This window comes from Callorhinus ursinus, unplaced genomic scaffold (genome assembly GCF_003265705.2).
Source record: "Callorhinus ursinus isolate GAN/ISIS: 27379988/994484 unplaced genomic scaffold, GSC_fseal_2.0 scaffold8, whole genome shotgun sequence".
NCBI lineage: Eukaryota > Metazoa > Chordata > Mammalia > Carnivora > Otariidae > Callorhinus > Callorhinus ursinus.
In genome coordinates this window covers 41809648-41831038 of record NW_027397070.1, presented here as the reverse complement: position 1 = coordinate 41831038, position 21391 = coordinate 41809648, and the positions used below count along the sequence as shown (strand labels likewise).

Here is a 21391-nt window from a genome sequence, read left to right as displayed (position 1 = left end):
ACCTTGCTTTAAAGTACAAGATATAATTAAGATACCTTCCTAACTGCTAAACTCTTCCTTCTTTTGGCCACTTATTGGCAGGTAGATGAATTTAACTTACTTGAAGAATGTGTGGTGTTGTCACACAAAAACAGGGTAACCTGGGTGGTCATTGGCAAGTTGGGCCGGTTCTTTGCCTGTCCAGGAGGACTTCAACTTAGATGATCTCCAAGCCTCTTGCTATTTTAATTAATTAACTAATTAATTATTAAAAGATTTTATTTATTTGAGATCGAGAGAGAGAGGACACACAAGCAGGGGGAAGGGGCAGAGGGAGAGGGAGAAGCAGACTCCACTGAGCAGGGAGCAGATGTGGGACTTGATCCCAGTGTCTGGGATCATAACCTGAGCTGAAGGCAGACGATTAACCGATTAAGCCCCCAGGCGCTCTTGCTATTTCTCCAATTTTATGCTGCCTTGAGGCTTGCCTCTCAGATTGGGTGGTGGAGCCCATTTTCCTTTTTAATGTTCAAAGTCAAGGTTTTTCTTTCATTTTTTTTTTTTAAGATTTTATTTATTTATTTGAGAGAGAGAGCACAAGAGGGGGGAGCGGAAGAGGGAGAAGCAGACTCCCCACTGAGCAGGGAGCCCAGTGTGGGACTCGATCCCCGGACTCCAGGATCATGACCTGAGCCAAAGGCAGTCGCCCAAGCAACTGAGCCACCCAGGCGCCGCAAAGTCAGGGTTTTTCAAACTGCTTCTCATGATCCATTAGATCATTCATTCAGCAACTATTTATTGAATGACTATGAAGTGTCTGGCACTATTTAAGCACTTGGGATATATGGGGAAGAGATATAAATGCTAGTAGTCTAGTGGGAAAAGACAAATAAGAAACAGAGTAAATACATAAAAATATATGGTAGGTAAGATGGTGATTGATGTACTAGGGAAAAATAAAGCAGGCAGTTGGGGAGCTTGCATTTTTGCACAGGGTATCAGAAAGGGCCTGATTGAGGAGGATACTTGAATAAAGAGGTAAGTGAATGAGTCATGGACATATCTGGAGAGGAACATTCTGGACTGCAGGATCTGCAAATGCAAACCCAAGCAAGCAGAAGCATGCTTGACTTGTTCTGGGATCCGTAAGGAGGCATCATGTGGTTGAAGGTAGAGTAAGGTAGGAACAGTGCTAAGAGGTGGGGTCAGAGATACAGGGATGGGGAGGTGGTTGTCTAGGGCTTTATTGGTGTCCTAAGGAATTTGGTTTTTACTTTGAAGTAAATGGGGAGCCACTGGAGGATCTTTAGCAAAGGAATGATGCGTTCTGACTCATGGTTCAGTATCCCTCTGGCTGTGTTATTCAGGATAAATGAAGCATGGGCCAAGAGTGGAAGCAAGGAGGCTAAGGTAGGAAGCTCTTTCAATAATTCTGTAGGCCATGAAATCAATTTAGATGGTTACAAGTATTTATTAAATAAAAAAATACAGAATAGAAAATCAGTGCATAGCATTGTAGTAGGTGGTAAGTATTGTTTAATGAATTTATGTTAAAAATGTGGGTGTACTGGGATGCAGTATAAATTGTACTTTACAAAGCGTTGCTATAAAAAAAGTTTCAAAGCCATTATTCTAAGACACTCCTGTTACTGCCAACTAGAGGGGACTTTGGTGTTTGGATACCTCTCAGCGAGTGGCTCCTATGAGAAACAGGCTGGCTTCCTGTTTCGTGTCTCATCAGTCAGCAGGTTGGCCTTCTCTCCCTTTCCTTTGCACCCCTCTCATCTCTTGTTTTCAACTGTTTGCATAGGAGTTCTTCCTAGAAGGTAACAAATTGTGATTTTTGTTTTCAGACCCTCTTTGGCTTAGGATTTTTTCCAGACTTTGCCTTTTTCCTCTTTAATATTCCTCCAGCTTTGTGGTCTTGCACCCTAATAGTTAGTGCACCGACCCAAGTTTCCTCTCCTGTCATCAGGGACTGCCTGTTTACCTGCATATATTGCCACCCTCTCCTGCAGCACTGTTACCGTTGCTGTAGCAACTGCCATCCCAGTCTCCCTCTTCCCCTTGCTTTTTCCTCCCTCTTGCCAACCACTGTTCATTAAACTCTTCCTCTCCAGTTTTATATACTGTGAGGTCTGGGCTGATGCTAATGTTAAATCTGTCAGAAGGTAGGACCAGGAGTAGTTGTAAGGTGAAGATTAAATGGCTGCTTATGAAACCCCTCTCTATTTTCTGCAGCTTGAGATGAAGGGGGATTCTGAGTAAGCCAGGCCATCTGATGAATTGAGATGACTAAATGTTGAGTCCTTAGTTCTAAGGGAAATTCATGAGTGTCCTAGAACAAATCTTATGGTTATAACAGTGCCTCTTAATTTATTTTGAGATCTTGTTTGGTTCTGTGTGGCTTTCGGGATCTCTGGACCAATTGCAAAAATTTAGATTCCAGATCACTTCAACTTTGGGTATGTCCCTGTTCTGGAAGAAGATGATGAGAAACACTGCAATGCCTGCCATCCACGCTTGCTTTGTGGGAGGACTAGATATGCCATTTGATCATCTATAAAGATTTCTCTTTCTTTTTTAAAAGATTTTATTTTTAAGTAATCTCTATACCCACTGTGGGGCTCAAACCCACAACCACAAGATCAAGAGTTGCTTGCTCTACTGACTGAGCCAGCCAGGCGGCCCTATCCAAAGATCTCTTTATCAGAAATTTATCAAGCCCTTTTGCCAACTTCAGTCAAACTTAAATTTCTGGATGTTCAAGAAGGGAAGGAAATTTTACCAGGTACACTGAACCTATATCTATATTTCAAGCCAGAGAGGTTTGGCAGCAAATCATGTTCTGAGGAAAGTGAGTTTGTTTAGACACAGATCACAATGTATCTTTCTCATACTAGTGGTCTAATAGTTCTGGCTTCCTCTAAAGAAGTCTCAATCTTGGAACTGAGGATTGTGTAGAAAAAACAAAAGAGAAAGCCCAGGTTCTTCTGCCAACTCACATAAAAGAAATGGTTAAGGGATTATTGGGATGCTGAACACACTTAAATAGGATTGGTGTGGGCTGTGACTCCCTGAACCTGTTTGCTCTCTACCTAATTCTAGTGTTCTCTAGGATTTGTCATGGTCTATGGGTTGTGCAAATACAAAATGTCCTTTATTCCTATAGGTCATCCCATTCTAAAGCAGAAACTGGAGGGGAGGAAGAAATTTCTCCCTACCTATATAGGACCTTGATTTTGCCACTCTGGTTGTACAATACCAGGTCTGATGTCCGTGATTTGGAATAACAATGCATTTCATGGGTGTTATTGAAGCTTTCACTTAGAAACTGTAAGGAAGTGTATGCTGGTGGGCATTGGTAAATGATGTTGGTACCATCAGATGAATTACTTAGTCATGGATTTATGGAAATCTAGGTTCGTGGAATCTAATCTTGGAAACATTATCAATGCCCTGTCTTGTGTTGAACATGATACTCCCAGTTACTTTCCTTGGAAACAGCCTTAGCCTGTTTCTCTTCTATTCCAAGGCCTTAGCCTTGGCCAAGTACTTTTTTAAAATTGTTCTTTTTACTCTGCCAGAGCAATAAAGAAATCCATTTGAATACTGGGGGTGGGAGGGAGCAAAAAAGGAAAAATCCAGGAGACCACACTAGTGAGAAATATTTTCCTGTTGTTCTGTGGTTCTCTTGCTTTTCGTCCTGGATCTTTTACATGCTGACCCTTGGATTACCTCCTGCCCCATTCTTGTTGCATTTTATGACAAATCATTTGTTGAAGATAGGTTGGGAATAGATATATTGCTTTTCTTTTTCTAAATAGGGATATTTTGAGTTGAACTCAACTTGTTGCTCATTCTTTCAAGATACTGCTCATCTTGTCTGGGTGCGTAATGGTGGCCATTTCTCTGAAGAGTGGGGCTAGTGACCTCAATCTCCATCATCTCCAAAACATTGAGGCAGTCTTCCCTCAGTTCTCCAAGAGGAAGTGAGAAACTTCTCCTTTGGGGAATGTACTGATGACAGGAAAAAGACATTTCAGGCATTGTTGGTAGAGAGGAACTCTGATTTTTTAAAAGGAATTAGAATCCTTTCTGCTAATAGACACGGGGCTGTAAAAAGTGCCGTATTGTGTTGTTTTTTTTTGAACCTCTGATAATCTGCCTTCTCTCCACCTTGTTTTCCCCCTGGCCCCACTCTCCCTTCTCTTCCTGCTTCCTCTCCCCCAAAATCCCAAAATGGAACCATGTTTCTCAAAGTGGTTAGAAAAGTCACATGCATCAGAATTAATTGGGGTTGTTAAATTCAGATTCCTGGGCCCACTTCCCAGATTGAATTAGAATATCTGGGGGTGGATCTACATTTTTAAAGAGTCCCAGATGATTTCTCAGGCACATTACATTTGGAATCTTAAACTATAGCATCTTTGACATAGTCTTTATATCTTGACTGTGAGGGCAAACTGCTTCTAAGCTTTTTCTTCCTAATGAACTAGGTCATCCTTACCATTTGTATCAGGAAGATACAGAAAGCTGTAGAACCCCTGCTGAGAAATCATGGTTAACATAATTCACTTTCTGGATTTCGGGTATCATTCTGCCCTCTGGAAGGAATTGAATTTTGTGCCCAAACATGAAGTATTCCGTTTTAGCAGCTGCTGCTCTTTAGCTAGCACCCCTAAACACTCCAGGAGCGAGTTCTACATACCTACCCTCTGTGTGAGAGAAAGGAGTTCCCTGCCCAGAAGCACAGGCAAGAGAAGTTAGTGACTCTCCTAGAGCACACAAACAGGCCTCTGTAGAGTGGCTAGAATGCAGACATGGGTCAGGGAGCTCTGGTGGGGGTGGGATGGGCTCGATGCCTGTCCTGGATAGACTTCTACAGGTCTGACTAGAATCAGCAGAGGAAGTTCCTGTTAACTGATAGAACAGGCGTTGGCCAGAGGCCCCAGCCTTCCTGTCAGGGATGCTGGAGCTGATGCAAATCCCTGCTGCTGTTACTGGTGGGGCTGGCCAAGTTTCTTTTTGTTGAGTCTTGTTTCCACCCCCAGCTCCTCTCCAGTCCTACAGATGGTGGTTTATTTGTACATGCCATGCTGATGTTGGATTGAAAGCCTCTCATTGTTTTCGAGCTCAGTGTTTAGATAACACCACATGCCTGTGGCAGCTAGAGCACCCTGTAAAGGAAATGCCTGGACTCTAACAGCCCGATCATTCATTCTTTGTATGTGAGTGAGCATGGCCTCTGTTTAGGACCATTATAAGAACATTTCTTTGCAGAGATTATTACTTGGGGCCTGCAGGGCTACCAGCCTTCTCCTTGATGTTTGGAGTACTAGGGTCTGTTTTCTAAGTCTTTTCTCTCTTTTCAATCCTAAAAGGATTAAAGCCTGTTTTGCCCCAAGCCTTCTTGCCGTGTGGAGCTGCAGTACCAGAGCTTGCCTCCCTCTGGAGAGAAGACTGCTCTGGAAGACACAGCACTGACCTGCGCTAGTGGGGGTATAGATGGTTTTGATGACTAGGCCAGGTTGGCAGCTGTCTTTGTACACGGTTGCAGGGGCTCCTTTTCCCATGGGATATCTCCTTTCCTGTCCTTTTAATCTTACCCATCACGCTCATGCCAAAAAAAGAAAATGTGTTGTCTTCATTCAATATTAAATCTCTTGTGGTAGTATATAGCTCTTTTAAGTTTTCACTTGGTAAAATGCTATTAAAACTTCTTCCGTAAAAATGTTCAGATAAATTTGCCAGGCTCTAATTTAGGTCTCTCAAGGCCCTTTCCAGCTCTGTGATTCCCTGGAATTTATAAACTGTTTTTTCCTAAAACTACTAGGATTATTAGGACAACAGTGTCTGTGTGAGGCAAAATGTGTTTGTAGTTTTGATGTCACATGAATTTCTGCACCACCCCCAATGTATATACTTAACCTCACTTTCCTACCAGTAATTCAGTGCCCCAAGAATTGAACCCAGAATACAAAAGAAGGTGGTTATGATGTGGTCAGTGAGTAGTTCATCCCTTCATAATAAAATAGAGTCTAGCTAATCAAGGGTACTAATTATTGAAAGATACACATAGACACACGCCCTTTTTTTACTTAGTACTATATAATTGTTAATGTTCATGGCCCTCCTGGTTCACTGTAAAATTGAAAGTATCTTCTGAGTCATCAAAAGAAATTATTTGGAATCATACTGTGTGAGGTTTTTTTTTTTAATGTTAGGAATATTATGAGACTACAGAAGAATAGTAGGTGAACCAGAGCATATCACTCTCCCTAGTGAAGATAGATGAATATATTAACCAAAGTACATATAACCTTGTTGGGAATTGTACAGGAAAACAAGTCATCTTGCTTTTCTAATTGTTACACTACTTGCCCTGCATTTAATTGAAATTTTTTGTTTAATATTTACTGTCTAGTTATGCCATATAGTAAGTTTCTGTTAACAGATTAAAAATTCAAAATTAAATGCTTAAGTAATAAAATGATTTTTTAAAAGATTTTATTTATTCATTTGAGAGAGAGAGTGCACAGGAGCATGAGGTGGGGGAGGGGCAGAGGGAGAAGCAGGCTTCTCGCTGAGCAGGGAGCCTGACAAGGGCCTCAGTCCCAGGACCCTGGGATCATGGCCTGAGCTGAAGTCAGATGCTTAACTGACTGAGCCACCCAGGCACCCCAGTAATAAAATGATTATTGTTAAAAAAAAAAAAAATACTGGGGCACCTGGGTGGCTCAGTTGGTTAAGCGCCTGCCTTCGGCTCAGGTCATGATTCTGGAGTCCCAGGATCGAGTGTCGGGGCCTCCCTTCTTGGCAGGGAATCTGCTTCTCCCTCTGACCCTCCCTGCTCTTGTGCTCTGTCTCTCTCATTCTCTCTCTCAAATAAATAAAATAATAAAATAAAATAGACCTAGAATAAACAGTAAAGTATCTGCTTTTCTTGCTAAGGTGCTTTGTATCTCTAATACAAGGATAAATATATCCCTTAAATGTCATCCATGATTAGCCAGTTAAAGTGGACATGACTCACCTCACAGGGACTTGGTGAGTATCTACTTGATTATGTAGTTAGCTCAGGCAAATGAAATAAAAACTAATCATTTTAATATGTCCTTTCTTTCATGATGCTTTTGTTCTCTATTTCCTGTAAATTTACTGGTAATTCACCTTTTGGAGATTGAAAAGAGGAACTGATAGGTTAGATAACTTGCTCTAATGAAATCAAGGAGCCATTCTTATCCCATTGTTACCTTCTGAAATACCTTTCAGCTGTAGAAGCCTGGCAGGAGATTCTGGACACATTTTGGGAAGAAGTAAATGTGGTCATTTTGCAGACTCTTGTCCAGCCTGCCTCATGCCCAATCCCTATGCTTCCTGCCTTCCAGTTCTCTCCTGCGCTATGGTGGCAATCTATCCCTCCAGAGTGCCATGAGCGTGCGATTCAACAGCAACGGCACCCAGCTCCTGGCCCTGAGGCGTCGCCTGCCCCCTGTGCTCTATGACATCCACTCCCGCCTGCCTGTGTTCCAGTTTGACAATCAGGGTTACTTCAACTCTTGCACCATGAAAAGTTGCTGCTTTGCAGGGGATCGTGACCAGGTAGGTGCCCTCTGTCTCCTGCATCCCACACTCATGCTTTCCTCTCAGATTGCTCCTTCTGTGCTGGTCTTTATTTCTCTTTAGCATCATGTCAGGTAGAAACAGTTGAGGCACACAGTGTCTCTGGACATTCTAGCATAATATTGAGTTTCTTCCTCAGAGTTTCCATTGAGTAATATGAGGCACACACCATGAACCAAGGCTGGCCAGTGTATAGTTCTGAGCAACCTAACTTTCCCAGGTTTGTGAACAGACTTTAAAATTCTAAGAATGTGTCATTTCAAAAGAAAGGAGGGAGTCCATGGAAAATTAGCCTGCCAAAAAAAAGAGAGACTTTTTTGTGTGTGTATCAATAAAACACAATGATGAATGAAACACCCTAAGTACTATCCAAGAGACATATATCCTGATTGGCCCCTTGGGATGGCACCTTTTTCTTGGTTGAGATGGGCTGAGCAGCTTTGTTTGAGAGGAAGCCAGATGCTGACTCTTTTACTTTTTATTGCCAGCATCACAACTAGAAAGGAGAACCCAAGCTGTGTTTCCAGCCTTTTCACAGTCTCACTGGGAATTGAGATACTGATGTTGACTTAGAGCTGGCAGTTTAAAAACATGCTTGGCATTCTTGCACCTGTCTTGGCCATAGAAGTTCTGAAGTGGGTGTCAGTGAGTGAACCAGTTAGACTGGTCTTAGTAATCAAGCTGAGTAAAGACAAATACAAAGAAGCATTGATCAAATAAACACATAGGCTTTTTTTTTTTTCTTCTCAAACAGAACAAATATTAGGCTATTTCACATCTAGATTGGAAAGAGAGAGACCTTAGTCTCTTGCTAATGCTTAGTGTTCTCTTTGGGCTCATCATCATCTTTAACATAATTCTCACATGCTGTACTCACCTCTTTTAGAGTTATTTGTGGGCAAGGGACATAAAAGAAACAGTTCTTGGGGAACCTGTGAAGACCCTGCTCTTTGAAGGCAGAACCAAGGGTTTTTCTTCCTAGACTGGAATTGCTACATGCTCCCCAACATCAGAGCTTAAAGACTAGTATATGCAGAGGGAACACAATAAATGCTTGTTGAATTGAGTTAAATGTTAAAGAAACTGAAAATATCTTCTAAGTTGTCTAGGCTAGGGATGTCCCTTTTGTAAATAGAGAATGTATATCTAAATTCAGAATTTATGTTGAAGGCAGAGTTCTAGGGCCTACTTAGCTGTGATCCACACTGGAAACCACTAGGTGGCCTCAGTTATATAAGCGATGTCCCCTTGAAGAAGCCATAATGCCTGAAATTACTTAGTTTTTACAGGCTGTTTATTTCTTGGGTGGGAAGAAGCGGTTTCTAGATATGATCAGACTCACAACAGAACAGATCATTGTCTACTCTTTAGATTGGTTGATTTAGTTTCACCTAGATGTGGAAATGACAACTAAGCCTCTCCCTCCCTTTCCTCCTTCGTTTCTTCCTTCTTGCCTTTCTTCCTTGCTTTTAAGTTAATTTTTCTATCTTCTGTCACTCTCTTATGCATGTGATTCTTATTTCAATGACCAATAAAAAACAGGCACTAAATGTAATGTTTTATTAGGCTTTATCACCAGAAACACAGGGGCTGAGGGAATAGTGAAAGATGTAAAGGAGAATAGATGTTAATTTTCTTTCAGTTCCTATATTATCAGCCAGAACCTGTCTACATGGAGCCCTTAAAAGTCCCAGAATATTGGCCTCTAGCCAATATGTAGAACACCCAGACCATGGTTTCTTAATCTCTGTACTATCGACATTTTGGTTGAATAATTCTTTGTTTTGTGGGGTTCTCTTATACATTACAAGGTAGTAGCATCCTTGGCCTGTCCCCACTAGATGCCAGTGATGTCTCCTCTGTCATCCCCCAGACAACCAAAAATCTCTAGACATTGCCAAATGTCCCCTGGTGGAAAATTGCCCCTGATTGAGAACCTCTGACTGGGATTATAATACCCATTTTGCCCAGATACACTGGGACAGGTATTGCTACAGGCAGAACCTGAGTAGGTATTTTGTGATTGTCCTGGTTATGTACATTGACAAGATGTAGTTGTTTTTGTCTTTAAGGTTATATATAGTGATAAAACATTGAATAGCTCTTCATTTTTTTCTATTCAGATTTGACTAATTTATTATGTGTCTTTTTAAAAAAAATATTTAAGTAATCTTTACACGCAACATGGGGCTTGAACTCATGACCCTGCTGAGATCAAGAGTCATATGCTCTTCCAACTGAACCAGCCAGGCACCCCTTGTGTGTGATTTTTTATCCTATGGGAAAAGTCTATGGGTACTGTATCCTCTCTGACAAAGTAGATTGTTTTTTTGTTGGGATATATGGTTTTCTGTGAAGGAGGATGCAAAGTCATTGAATCTAACTTTGGATCGATTTCAGAGGTAAAAGTCTTTCAAGTCTGTTCATAGTCCCCATAGAGGTTATCCGAAGTATATAACCTAGAGAATAGGAAGTACAGAGATTTATGTTAGGCTATTTTGTTCACTCCTTAGGGACTAAGAAATGAAATGTGGCGAATTCATCATTGCCTTGTCTCTAATACCTGGCACACAGTGAGAGCACAGTAAATATTTGTTGAAGCAAATCTTGAATACTTTGGTCAATGTGTGGTTTTTAGCTTTTTAGGCCTAAGGCTTCTCTAACTATAAATCAGAATTGATAAGTACCATTTTCTCCTGCTCAGCTTCCAGGGGCTTTATGAGGATGAATTAAGTAATAGATTTTCAGTGAGAATAATACTGAGCTTATACTTTGTAAGTGCTGTACAGGAGGTCAAACTTACTGTCTCATTGCTAGAACATGTCTCTAAGAGGTGACTTACCGGCTCTGACTTTCCACACTCAGAGCTAAAGCAGCGGGTGCCACGGTTACAGTATGATCTGCGCGACTGACATGTATAGTCTTTGACTAGTCCAGACAGGATCTTTTTTGCTGCTTTCAAATTCCAAAGCCTACTCTTTCCTTATACTGGTCTTTATATTTGCTCTTGTTCTTGTATACTTTGAAAACACCCACAGCTGCAGGCTCTGTGCTCTGGAACTCTTCATTTAGTCATGGGCTGGATAACCATCCCAGAGAGGAATCTGAGAATTTCCATAATAGGAATGAACATGGTCAAGAAAGACACTAAGTGATCTATCTATCTGAGACAGTCTTCTGGCTTTTAATTACAGTGAGATAGTCTTTTCACACAAATGGACCAAATACTGTGCCAGAGAACCTATACTTCCTTTTAGACTATCCTAGGTTCACTAGGTACTTCTTCAGCCTCAAAATGAAATTAACATTTCAAGAAATTGGACTCAGGGAATAGAGTGTGAAATAGGCTGAGCCTACTTTGTGTCTCCCCTATGCTCAGCGCCACCACTGTAGATGAATTCTAATTATAGAGCTATTAGAGATCATTTTGGATAACCCTCCTTTTATAGATGAGAAAACTTAGGCTCAGAGATGTTGGGGACATAAGTCAAGACATATACATATTTGTAGCTGAGCCAGGACTGGAACCCAGATTTTTGAGATCTCAGTAGAGCCTTTTCTTTGTCTTTTTAAGATTTTTTTTTTTAAAGAGGAAGAAAGGGGGCAGGCATTACTGTTTGTTTGTTTGTTTGTTTTTAATTTTTATTTATTTATTTGACAGAGACACAGCGAGAGAGGGAACACCAGCAGGGGGAGTGGGAGAGGGAGAAGCAGGCTTCCCGCTGAGCAGGGAGCCTATGCGGGGCTCGATCCCAGGATCCTGGAACCATGATCTGAGCTGAAGGCAGACTCTTAACGACTGAGCCACCCAGGCGTCCCTTTAAGATTTTATTTTTAAGTAATCTCTATACCCAACAGTGGGGGGGGGGGGGGCTCAAACTCACAGCCCCAAGATCAAGAGTCACATTACAGCCCTTTTCACTCTACAGCTTGATGCCAGGAGAAGCAAGGCATGCAGCAAAAATGAGTGAACTGAGTTAGAAATCATCAATGGGGATAGTGGTGACTGTGGCCAACTATAGAGATCCCACCCCATCTAAATATAAATGAATCACATCTAAATGAAGCTTTGGCTCAGCTTCAGCCATTGTTGCCATAAGGGTCTCTGGGTTTTTTCAAGGGAATCCAGAAATCAAGATTTTAGTGTAAAATCTCCTGATTTTTTTTTTAATATAACAACAAATTAATACCTTATTGTATGGATAAAATAAATCTGTACATCATACCTATTCTGCATTAAGAGCCACCACTTTGAAACCTCCGTGCTTCAGCAGGATATTTTTCTCTCATGTTTAGTTTCTTGGTCTGTCACTAATTCCTAGGTGATTGGAGACAAGTTCCTTTTTCCTGTCTCCTACTGGACCCTTACTTATGCCTCCCTCTCCTCCCATCTTTTAAAATAAGAAAGCAGATACTTACTGAGCATCTACTGTGTGCCAGAGGCTGTGGTGGACATATGACTGCCACTCTGTGCTCAGTGGGGAGTCTGCTTCTCCCTCTCCTTCTGCCCTCCGCTCCCCCCCCCCCGGCTCATGCTCAGTCTCTATCTCTGTCTTTATTTATTCAAATAAATAAAATCTTTTTTAAAAAAAAAAAAAGACACATGAGGGTGCCTGGGTGGCTCAGATGGTTGGGCGTCTGCCTTCGGCTCAGGTCATGATCCCGGAGTCCTGGGATCGGGTCCCGCATCGGGCTCCCTGCTCCTTGGGAGCCTGCTTCTCCCTCTGCCTCTCTCTCTCTCTCTCTCTGTCTCTCATAAATGAATGAATAAAATCTTTAAAAAAAAGACACATGACTGCTAGATAATAACCTCTTTGAAATTTTCTTCTTTTCTTAAGGTTTTTTTTTTTAGTTTATTTAAAGTAATCTCTACACCCAATGTGGAGTTTGAACTCCCGACCCTGAGATCAAGAGTCACACATTCTTCAGACTGAGCCAGCCAGGGGCCCCAAGATTTTCATTGAAAGCCCTATGTATAATCTCTCTTCCCTATTTTTGGCCAAAAATACATAGTTTATTTTTAGTATAATCTTTTTATTATTCAAGTTTAATAACTTATGTCATCAGATGAAGTGGCATAAGTGACATCAGATTGGCTGAATAGCAACAGAAACAATTAAGCCAAATACAGCCTTGAACTTTATTTTTTTTTAACCAGCCTACCTTCTAGTCTTAAATTATGGTAAGGAATCTTGCAGTTGGGGCACCTGGGTGCCTCAGTCAGTTAAGCGTCTGCCTTCAGCTCAGGTCATGATCTTGGGGTTCTGGGATTGAGCCCCGCATCGGGCTCCCTGCTCAGTGGGGAGTCTGCTGCTCCTTCTCCCTTCGCCTGTCTCTTCCGCTTATGCTTTCTGTCTCTGAAATAAATAAAACCTTAAAAAAAAAAAATCTTGCGGTAAAATAGCACTCCTTCCTCTGGAGGCTGCCTGAATCCAAGGGCTCTCCTCCTTGCTATCACCATCATGCTTGGATTTTTTTGTTTTTCCTTTTCTCCCTGAAGCCTGACTGGGTACATTCTGTCTCCCAAGCTTCACACTCCCCTCTGCATACTCAGTGAGCCAGTCTCTTAACAGGGTTAAAAAAGAAGGCCAATTTTCCACCTGCTTGCTCTTCTGGAACACACTTGGAAGGCAGCACTCAGCTTTTGTTCCCTTTCTCTCACAATTCCTTAAATGGTTCTTGCCCTAGATTGTGATAGTCCAGCAGAGCTCAGGCTTCTGGGAAGTAAGTCTTTCAGGCTAACAGGTATATGTAGCCTGGAAATTGGACAGTGTGGTTTGTTGTTTTTTTTTTTTTAGATTTTTTTAATTTATTTGTCAGCGCATGTGCGCGCATGAGAGCAAGCACACAGGCCGAGGGAGAAGCAGGCTCGATCCCAGGACCCCAGGATCATGACCTGAGCCGAAGGTAGATGCTTAACCCACTGAGCCACCCAGGCGTCCTTGGTGTGGTAGTTTTTAAATCTTCTTTTGCTTTAGTCTTACCTAAAGCCTGGCCTTGTAAGTTCCTACCTCTTGCTGAAAATGGGATGGGGAAGGAAAGGGAAAGTATGGTAACGTTTTTTCGAAAGGGCTGAGCATTCGAGTGTCTGAGTACTGGGATCACTTACACAGGTCTTTCTTTTAAACTTGGTAGATGGCAGGGCCCCCAAAATCATGAGAATGAAATCATCCTAGCTTATCCCCTGGAGAGAAGAGCTGACTTGTTCCCTGTGAGTTCAACAAAATGGCCTTGAATACGTGGCCTGGCCCCAGACATTACATCATCACTCAGCCTTTCTGTGCTGACGTTATATGGGTATAGCAGAGGTGCTGGCATTCACCAGTAAGTGTGCTCCGGGCCAGTGAAGCACGCAAAGTTATAACTTTGCTCTTTTTATAACTCTATGTAGCCCAGCTTAAGCTCCCTGGGGGCATGGCATGCCATATGTTCTCCTTTATCTGAAATAAAGGCACACTCTTGGAGTCCATCCTTTGACTTGCTTTGTGACTTGAGGCTAATATTTTCTTCTCCTCATCTTTCTTTTCTGTCTTGTATATTTTTAGCCCTTTAGCTTCTGAAGCACTTTCATTTCATGTTGAATCCTCCCAGTGACAGATTTCACCCCAATGCAAAGCTGAAGCCTACAGTGTTTGAAACCGCAGATGTCTTCGGTCACAGAAGGAAGACTAGACTCAGTCTCTGGCTTGTGATCGTGCTCTCTTCTCTTCCTCATAGACATGCCGCCTGCTGGGTTCTACAGAGCAAGTGTCGGTAGCATCTGCCCTGGGCTAATGAGGAAGAGGAATTCCTTGTTGTATATATTATTTAGGTGAATTATTTAGAGGCTTTTATTTTATAGAGAGAATGTAGCATGAAAATAACTTATTAAATCAGCCATGTCTAACTCTTTTTGAATCCTGAACCTTTTTGAAAATCTAAAAGCTATGAACACTTATTTCAGGAAAATGTACATATGCACATCATTTTGCATATAAAATTAAAGAGTTTGTGGAATTCCTGAAACCTAGAGGTTTCTGGTGTTAGAAATCCTGAATTAAGATTTTACACATGGAGGGCACCTGGGTGGCTCAGTTGGTTAAGCGACTGCCTTCGGCTCAGGTCATGATCCCAGAGTCCTGGGATCGAGTCCCGCATCGGGCTCCCAGCTCAGCAGGGAGCCTGCTTCTCTCTCTGACCCTCTCCCCTCTCATGCTGTTTCTCTCTCTCTCTCACTCTCTCTAATAAATAAATAAATAAATAAAATCTTAAAAAAGAAGATTTTACCCATGGATTAGATCTTTTAGTCCATTTACTGATGCAGTTTTGGAGCTTAGAAAGCTTAAAAGGTTCTGGAGTATAGCAGGCCTGCTATATATGGTCTGGTTTATAAGTGTTTAGCTGAGAAAGGAACACAGGTGAGCTGATTTCTTCTTAGGAACAAAAGGAATTGATGTGATCTGGTGACACAACATGACACTTTTCCTTTAATGTATAGTTCCTGGCTCAGAGGCTGGACTCTACTAGGAAATTGCCGGTAGATATTCCTGAAGGGAACAAAGTATAACCTTTCCGGCTCTACCTGCCCTATCTTCCTTAGAGATTTGCCTCTTTTTCGGGTGTCTTCAAACTTTGGAGCAAAAGGAAAGTAATGTTTCTTCCTCTGAGTGGTTGGAGACCCCTGCTTGAATGAAGAGTGTAAATACTCATATGCAGACTGAAATGAGTGATGCCCTCTCTCCCCTGCACAGGCCCCACATACAGCAGCGGAGGGCCACAGAGGAGAGATCAGTGCTGAAGGCCATTGGGTTGATTGCTGGCATCTTGCCCAGCTTTCCAAAAGAGTTTTGCCAAATAAAAATTATCTTTAAGTAATGCAGGCTACTTTGTTACGAGGAGCTATTGGAGATTTAGAGCATTTTTACATTTCTTCCCTACTGATTATTTGACTATTATTGGCTGTCTTTATGGAACGTTTCTTTATTAATAGAATTTTTCCTGCTTGGTTATTTTAATAAACCAAAGAATTCCAGGAGCCTAATGGAGCTGAAATGGCAAGTGGTCCAAAGAAGCAAGAGTCATATAACTTCACATGAGCGAAAATAGTGGTAGTCTTATGGGTATGCATATTTGTGGTTTTTTTGTTGGGAGCCAAGGGAATTCTATTTCTGCTACCACAAATAAGATAAAGTAAACCTATGGCTTTGGCCATTTCCAAAGCAAAATTGCCCTGATTGCTTTGGATGGCATTTGTGGCAGGTACTGGGTGTAAATGATATGAATATTATATACCAGTTGCAAAACCTTTTCTGGAAATGGTCTTTGAAAGAGCACATCACGAAATTGTTCAATTACATTTTTTTCCCCTTTCTGGCAAAAGGTCAGGCAGAAGTAAGATTTAAATATCAGTCTCTCTGCTGTTACTAATCTAGGCTAGAAGAGCCATCTGGTTTTTCTATCCTAGTCAATACAGTTAATTAGACAGGCATGCCATTTACTAGAGACTAATTAATCAACTACTATGGAAGGAGCCTTGGAGAAAACTGTAAGTTGATCAGTACTCAATGAATAGTAACTGATTGATATGTTCCCTTTATCAACAAATGCTTGGAAATATGCCATGCTGTGCAAACACACAGGCACACACTCACACATAAGTATATATACACTTAGAAGTGGAGCAGAAAGAGATTTCTCTGTTAGCAAAAGGCCTGTTAAGACATTAATGGGTTATTCTTGAAGCATATCAGGTGATGGCCTGTCCCTCCTGCTGTCTAGAACATTTTCCTCTTTTTAATATGGATTTTGGGTGGGAAGAAGAGGGCAGTTTCTGTTCATGTTTCTAAGCCTGGTGAGGCCTTAGAATATTGTTGGTAGGGTTATCTGTAACACGTTTAAATAAAGGTATTAGGGAAAGAAAAATAATTGCTTTGCTAGAAGATGGCTAATAAATTTGGGTTTGGTTTCTTTTTTGCTTGTGTTTTTCTTCCTTGTTTTTTTCTTCTATTTTCTTCTAAGAAGCTTCTAAATAGTAGGCCGTTTTGCTGTGGCAGGCCAGGCCATGCTTAGATTCCTCTTTGAACCTTCAGGTTATTGAAAATTTCTTGTGACTTGGGTGACTTTTATAAAGGTGTTCTCTATATTTAGAGGCATGGACTTCTCTGGGTATTCAGCTAACAAAATGCCTTTGCAAATAGAAAAAGGTCTTTCTCAGAGCTTGTGTAATTGGAGAATGCTAAGAGATGAAAGGGGCAGGAGTTCCTGGAGGGGATGCTGGGCACTGCAGCAGCCTACCAGAGAGTAGGAAGTGTTAGGTGAATGGCTGTTTTCCATAAAGGTTAATGGATTGACAAGGATATGTGGGCAAATGAGACAGTGACAGAGTACTAATGCAGTCATCCTTTTTCATGTTGATGGGGTGGTTCCTTCTTAAAATCTATTGAGAAGAACAGCTGTTGAGTCTCTGTGCTTGACCAAGTTAATATTCCATACTGACAGTGGATTAAAGAAAATGCACTGGCCTCAGGTTAACTCTGCTTAGAACAACTATGCTGCATCAAGATGAGTAACTATAGAATGAATGAACAGTGAGATGGGTCAGAGTGTGGCCAGCCTTTAACCTTTGTGGCCAGCTGGGAAGGATTGTGGATGATATGAATCCACACAACTTAATGTTCATTTTTGCAGTGGTGTCACCCATCTTACTCACAAAGCCAAATTAAAATTAAGTACATCTCCCACTCTCTGATCTGAACTAGCCTGTGGGTCTCCCACTCCCTCCTCCCCCCCACAATCTAGAGCATTTTGGGAAATGGGGCTTTAATTGCCTAGATAATAGACTATCTAAAATATATTTCTCCTTCTTTGGAGCCCTGCCCTATTCATCTCAGGATAGAAGATAAAAAATTCATATGAAGTGAGTTTTTAATTTGTCATTTACCCCCCACACTGTTTAGAATAAAGTCAAAGAAAAGACCTAAGAGAAGGTAATTCTTTATATTCATGTCACAGTTGGCCATAAACTTAATATCACCTTGTTTAGTTTTGGCTTTTCTAGAACTGAACAGCAATCTTTTTTTTTTCATGGTGGTGTTTTAAACATGAATTTTGCTTGTGAAGTCCTCCATCATAAAAGGGAGTAAAAATGTTAATGTGGGAATTTGGGGCAAACATTTTTTCTGTTATGTTTCTATAGCTTACTTATTTTTAAAGGGTTATCTGCTGCTGAACCATTCTGTTATCTAGGCCAGAAGTCTTTACTCCAGGTCAGCCTCAGATTCAACACCAGATTCCCTGGGTAAAAATATGCAGAGACTATTTGAAATTAGATCTCAACATAAAAGGGAAAAGAAAGAGAGAGAAACCTGTACCTTCAGTTTCACCACTTGAGGTGAAGTTCAATTTTCTGGTTAATTTAAATAATTACCGTGTTTCTAAATTTGGATATAGTTATGCAGTTTGGGTTTCTTTTGGTAGTGATTGGTCTTTGTTCTCTTGCTCATTTTTCCTTGCATCCCACAGCAAAGATTTAAATACCTGTGAGAAGGCCGGTCAAGACTAGCAGTGCCCCAATTGTCCTCTTGAGCACTATCTATTAGCAGGGGCTCAGTCGGAGGCTCCAACCTGACTCTAGGAGGAGATGGGCCCTTCCAATACACCCTTAGAAGAGGGGAACATTTACAACTGCTCTGCTGATGTTAAACGTATCTCTGCACTCAGCCTGCTTGAAATAATCTGTGTTTTTGCAAAGCTTAAAAAAAAAAAAAAAAAGAAAGAAAGAGCTCTTTTGGCTATCTTATATTTTAAATTAGCCCAGAACTCTGTCCCCTCTCCTGGAGGACTCTTTTCCCAGATAGTCATACAACTTGTTCCCTCATTTGAGCTCTGCTCAAAATGCCATGTTATCAGAGAGGCGTTATGTGATCAGTCTATGTAAAACAGAAACAGGCAACCCCCAGCACCCTATATATGTCCTAATCTCTTATTTATTTTTTCTTTATAATACTTATCACCCTCAGACACACATATATATTCTTAACTTTTTTCCCTCTACCCACTGTCCTCTCACATTACAAGTGCATGTAATTTTTTCTCTCCCCACCCAGTAAAATATAAGAAGCTTCATGAGGGCAGGGACAGCATCTTTTTTTGATCAATTCTGTATTTCTTTCCTTGGAACAGTGCCCAACACATAGTAGACATTGGATAAATATTTGTTTAATGAATAAAGGATGAACTCATTTTTATTTCAGTCTCCCACAGTCAGCAGTATCCCAGACAGCCAACTTTTAACGCTGGAAGGGGCCCAGCAGACAACCATGAAATGCCATAAATGAATTCCAGGGCAGTTTTGTGATTCCATTGTGTGTGAACACTTAAACGGTCTGACTAGACGGCAGTGGGTCAAGACCCCCGCCTTGGAAATCATCCCAAGCTGTTCCCTTGTGATGGTTCCAAGAGGAAGAGAGGGTCAGGAATTGCCCTTATCCCTGAGGGGAAGCCTGTACATTATATGCATTTTCTACATATTTTAGGAGCTGTCATATTAAATTCCAAAGGCCTTTACTCTGTGGGAGTTTTCTCCCTTCTAAGGCAGTCTTCTGAGTCAGCATTCTGTCTGGGAGTCCCCTTTTACCTTTTCATGACTTTCCCTGCTGAAGAGCTGAGCAAATAGGAAAGCGCTGATCCTTCACTATGAAATAGTAAACCTTTGATAAGCCAAGCCTGTCTCACTTTTTTTTCCACTTTTTTTTAATATTTATTTTTTGTTTGTTTAGTTTGTGAAAGGTATGGGGGGCAGGATGGCAGGAATTCTATATGAAGTTTTATAGCCTCTTTTAAACATAGAGCATGAAATGAGATGTTGAGTAATAAAGTATATATTATATATACAAATAATTAGTGGATAGTTCTCTATGTTCTGTCTCCCCATGTGTCTTATTTTGGGTTCAAGTTTCAGGTACACATGGTTAATTTGGAAATGCAAGAAATACTAGAGGATTGGGGGAGTAAGTAGGGAAAGGAAGGGTGATTTAGTGAGCTAGCAACAACTGCGGGCAATTGGAGCTTGATCCTGAGAGGAGAGAGTATTGAGCACACACTTCAGAGTTATTCCACCTGGGAATAAGAAAGCTGGAATATTGATACACCAACTGCCATCAGCCATTGGCTGAGTGCTGCTTCCAAGAAGTGTTCATTCACCAGAGCAGCCTGCAGTCTCCTAGGCTTTGGTTTCGATACTGGCAGTTGGCAACGAGGTCGAGTATATGAAGCAGTAAGGCTTGAGGGATATGAGCAGGGTATCAAGGACTGAGGCAGTTGGCAATGAGGTCAAGTATATGAAGCAGTAAGGCTTGAGGGATATGAGCAGGGTATCAAGGACTGAGCTATGCCATGCTTCCTGTTTCTGCTGAAACAGCATCCATTACTTTCCCTTTGCCCCTTCCTTTCACCTTTTCCACGTCTTTACCCAAGGTCAGCTCAGTGCTCCACTCTATCTTGCTTTGCCTCTTTGTGAATCACCAGGCATCTTGTCATAATGGCACCTAGCAATTTCTGCTTCCTGGCACAGTAGTTGTGTACCTACATGTGTCTTTTCTACCTTAAGCTCCTTGGGACCCCAGGTGTTACCTTACATGTCTTCGTGAGTCCCAGAGTACCTGGCACATAAGTGCTTGGTTAGTAGAGGAAAGCCCTTGGGTTCCTGAATTCCACCTTCCTAACTTCCTATGAGGAAGGTATGATAAACTATAGGGCGTTACTGGATGAATCCTAAAGTCAGGGCAGTGAGGATTCACTTTTTCTTTTTTTCTTCTTGTTTTAAGGAAACTTTAAAAAGGTGTATACTTTAGTAGTATTAAGTATATTCATATCATAATGTAACCATCTCCACCATCCGTCTCCAGAAGTTTTTCATCTTCCCAAACTGAAACTCCATACCCATTAAATAGCACCTCCTCATTCCTCCCTCCTCCCAGTCCTTGGCAACTACCATTCTACTTTCTGTCTCTATGAATGTGACTACTCTAGATACCTCATAAGTGGAATCATACAGTATTTGTCTTTTTGTGATTGGCTTATTTCACTTAGCATGTTCAAGATTCATCCATGTTGTAGCACAAGTCAGAATTGCCTTCCTTTTAAAGGCTGACTAACATTTCATTTTATGTATATACCACATTTTTTTTAATACATTCATCTGTTGATAGACACTTGGGTTGCTTTTACCTCTTGACTAGTGTGATAATGCTGCTGTAAACATAGGTGTACAAATATCTCTTACAGATCCTCTTTTCAATTCTTTTGGATATTTACCTAGAAGTGGAATTGCTGGATCGTGTGGTAATTTTATTTTCAATTTTTTGAGGAACTATTTGCTGGGTTTTTTTGATATGAGCCATCCTAATAAGTGTGAGATAGTATCTTATTGTAGTTTTGATATGCATTTCCCTAATGATTAGTGATGTTGAGCATCTTTTCATGTGTTTATTGGCCATTTGTGTATGACCATTACATATTTTTTTCTTTGGAGAAATGTCTATTCAAGTCATTTGCCCATTTTTAAAATCAAGTTGTTTTTTGATGTTGTTAAGGAAACTTTTCAATTGAAGTCTTATGGGATTAGTCTTTGGGTTTCCTTGTCTTGAGCATATTTATGTAGTGACTTGTCAAGTAACCATGAGCCAGCAACTTAGAGACTTTTAGCTCTGATCTGATTTCCCCCATTCCTTTTCAGAGGAAGCATAGAATCTTAGAATTAAATGAGCTTCAGAGAGTGTCTTAGTCTATTATGACTGCTATAACAAAA

General features: G+C 41.1%; 1 protein-coding gene across 4 annotated transcripts in view; it reads left to right on the top strand.

Annotated features, from left to right (window-relative positions):
• The window catches only part of DCAF5 (DDB1 and CUL4 associated factor 5), a 99293-nt gene that overhangs the window by 46127 nt on the left and 31775 nt on the right, over window positions 1-21391 (top strand). For 3 of the 4 annotated variants that reach the window (XM_025869809.2, XM_025869808.2, XM_025869807.2), the window contains exon 6: window positions 7371-7584. The exons of the other annotated variant lie outside the window; for it this stretch is intronic. In XM_025869809.2, coding sequence (XP_025725594.1) covers window positions 7371-7584 — 214 coding nt within the window. The remainder of the gene's footprint in view (window positions 1-7370; window positions 7585-21391) is intronic. 4 annotated transcript variants of the gene reach the window in all.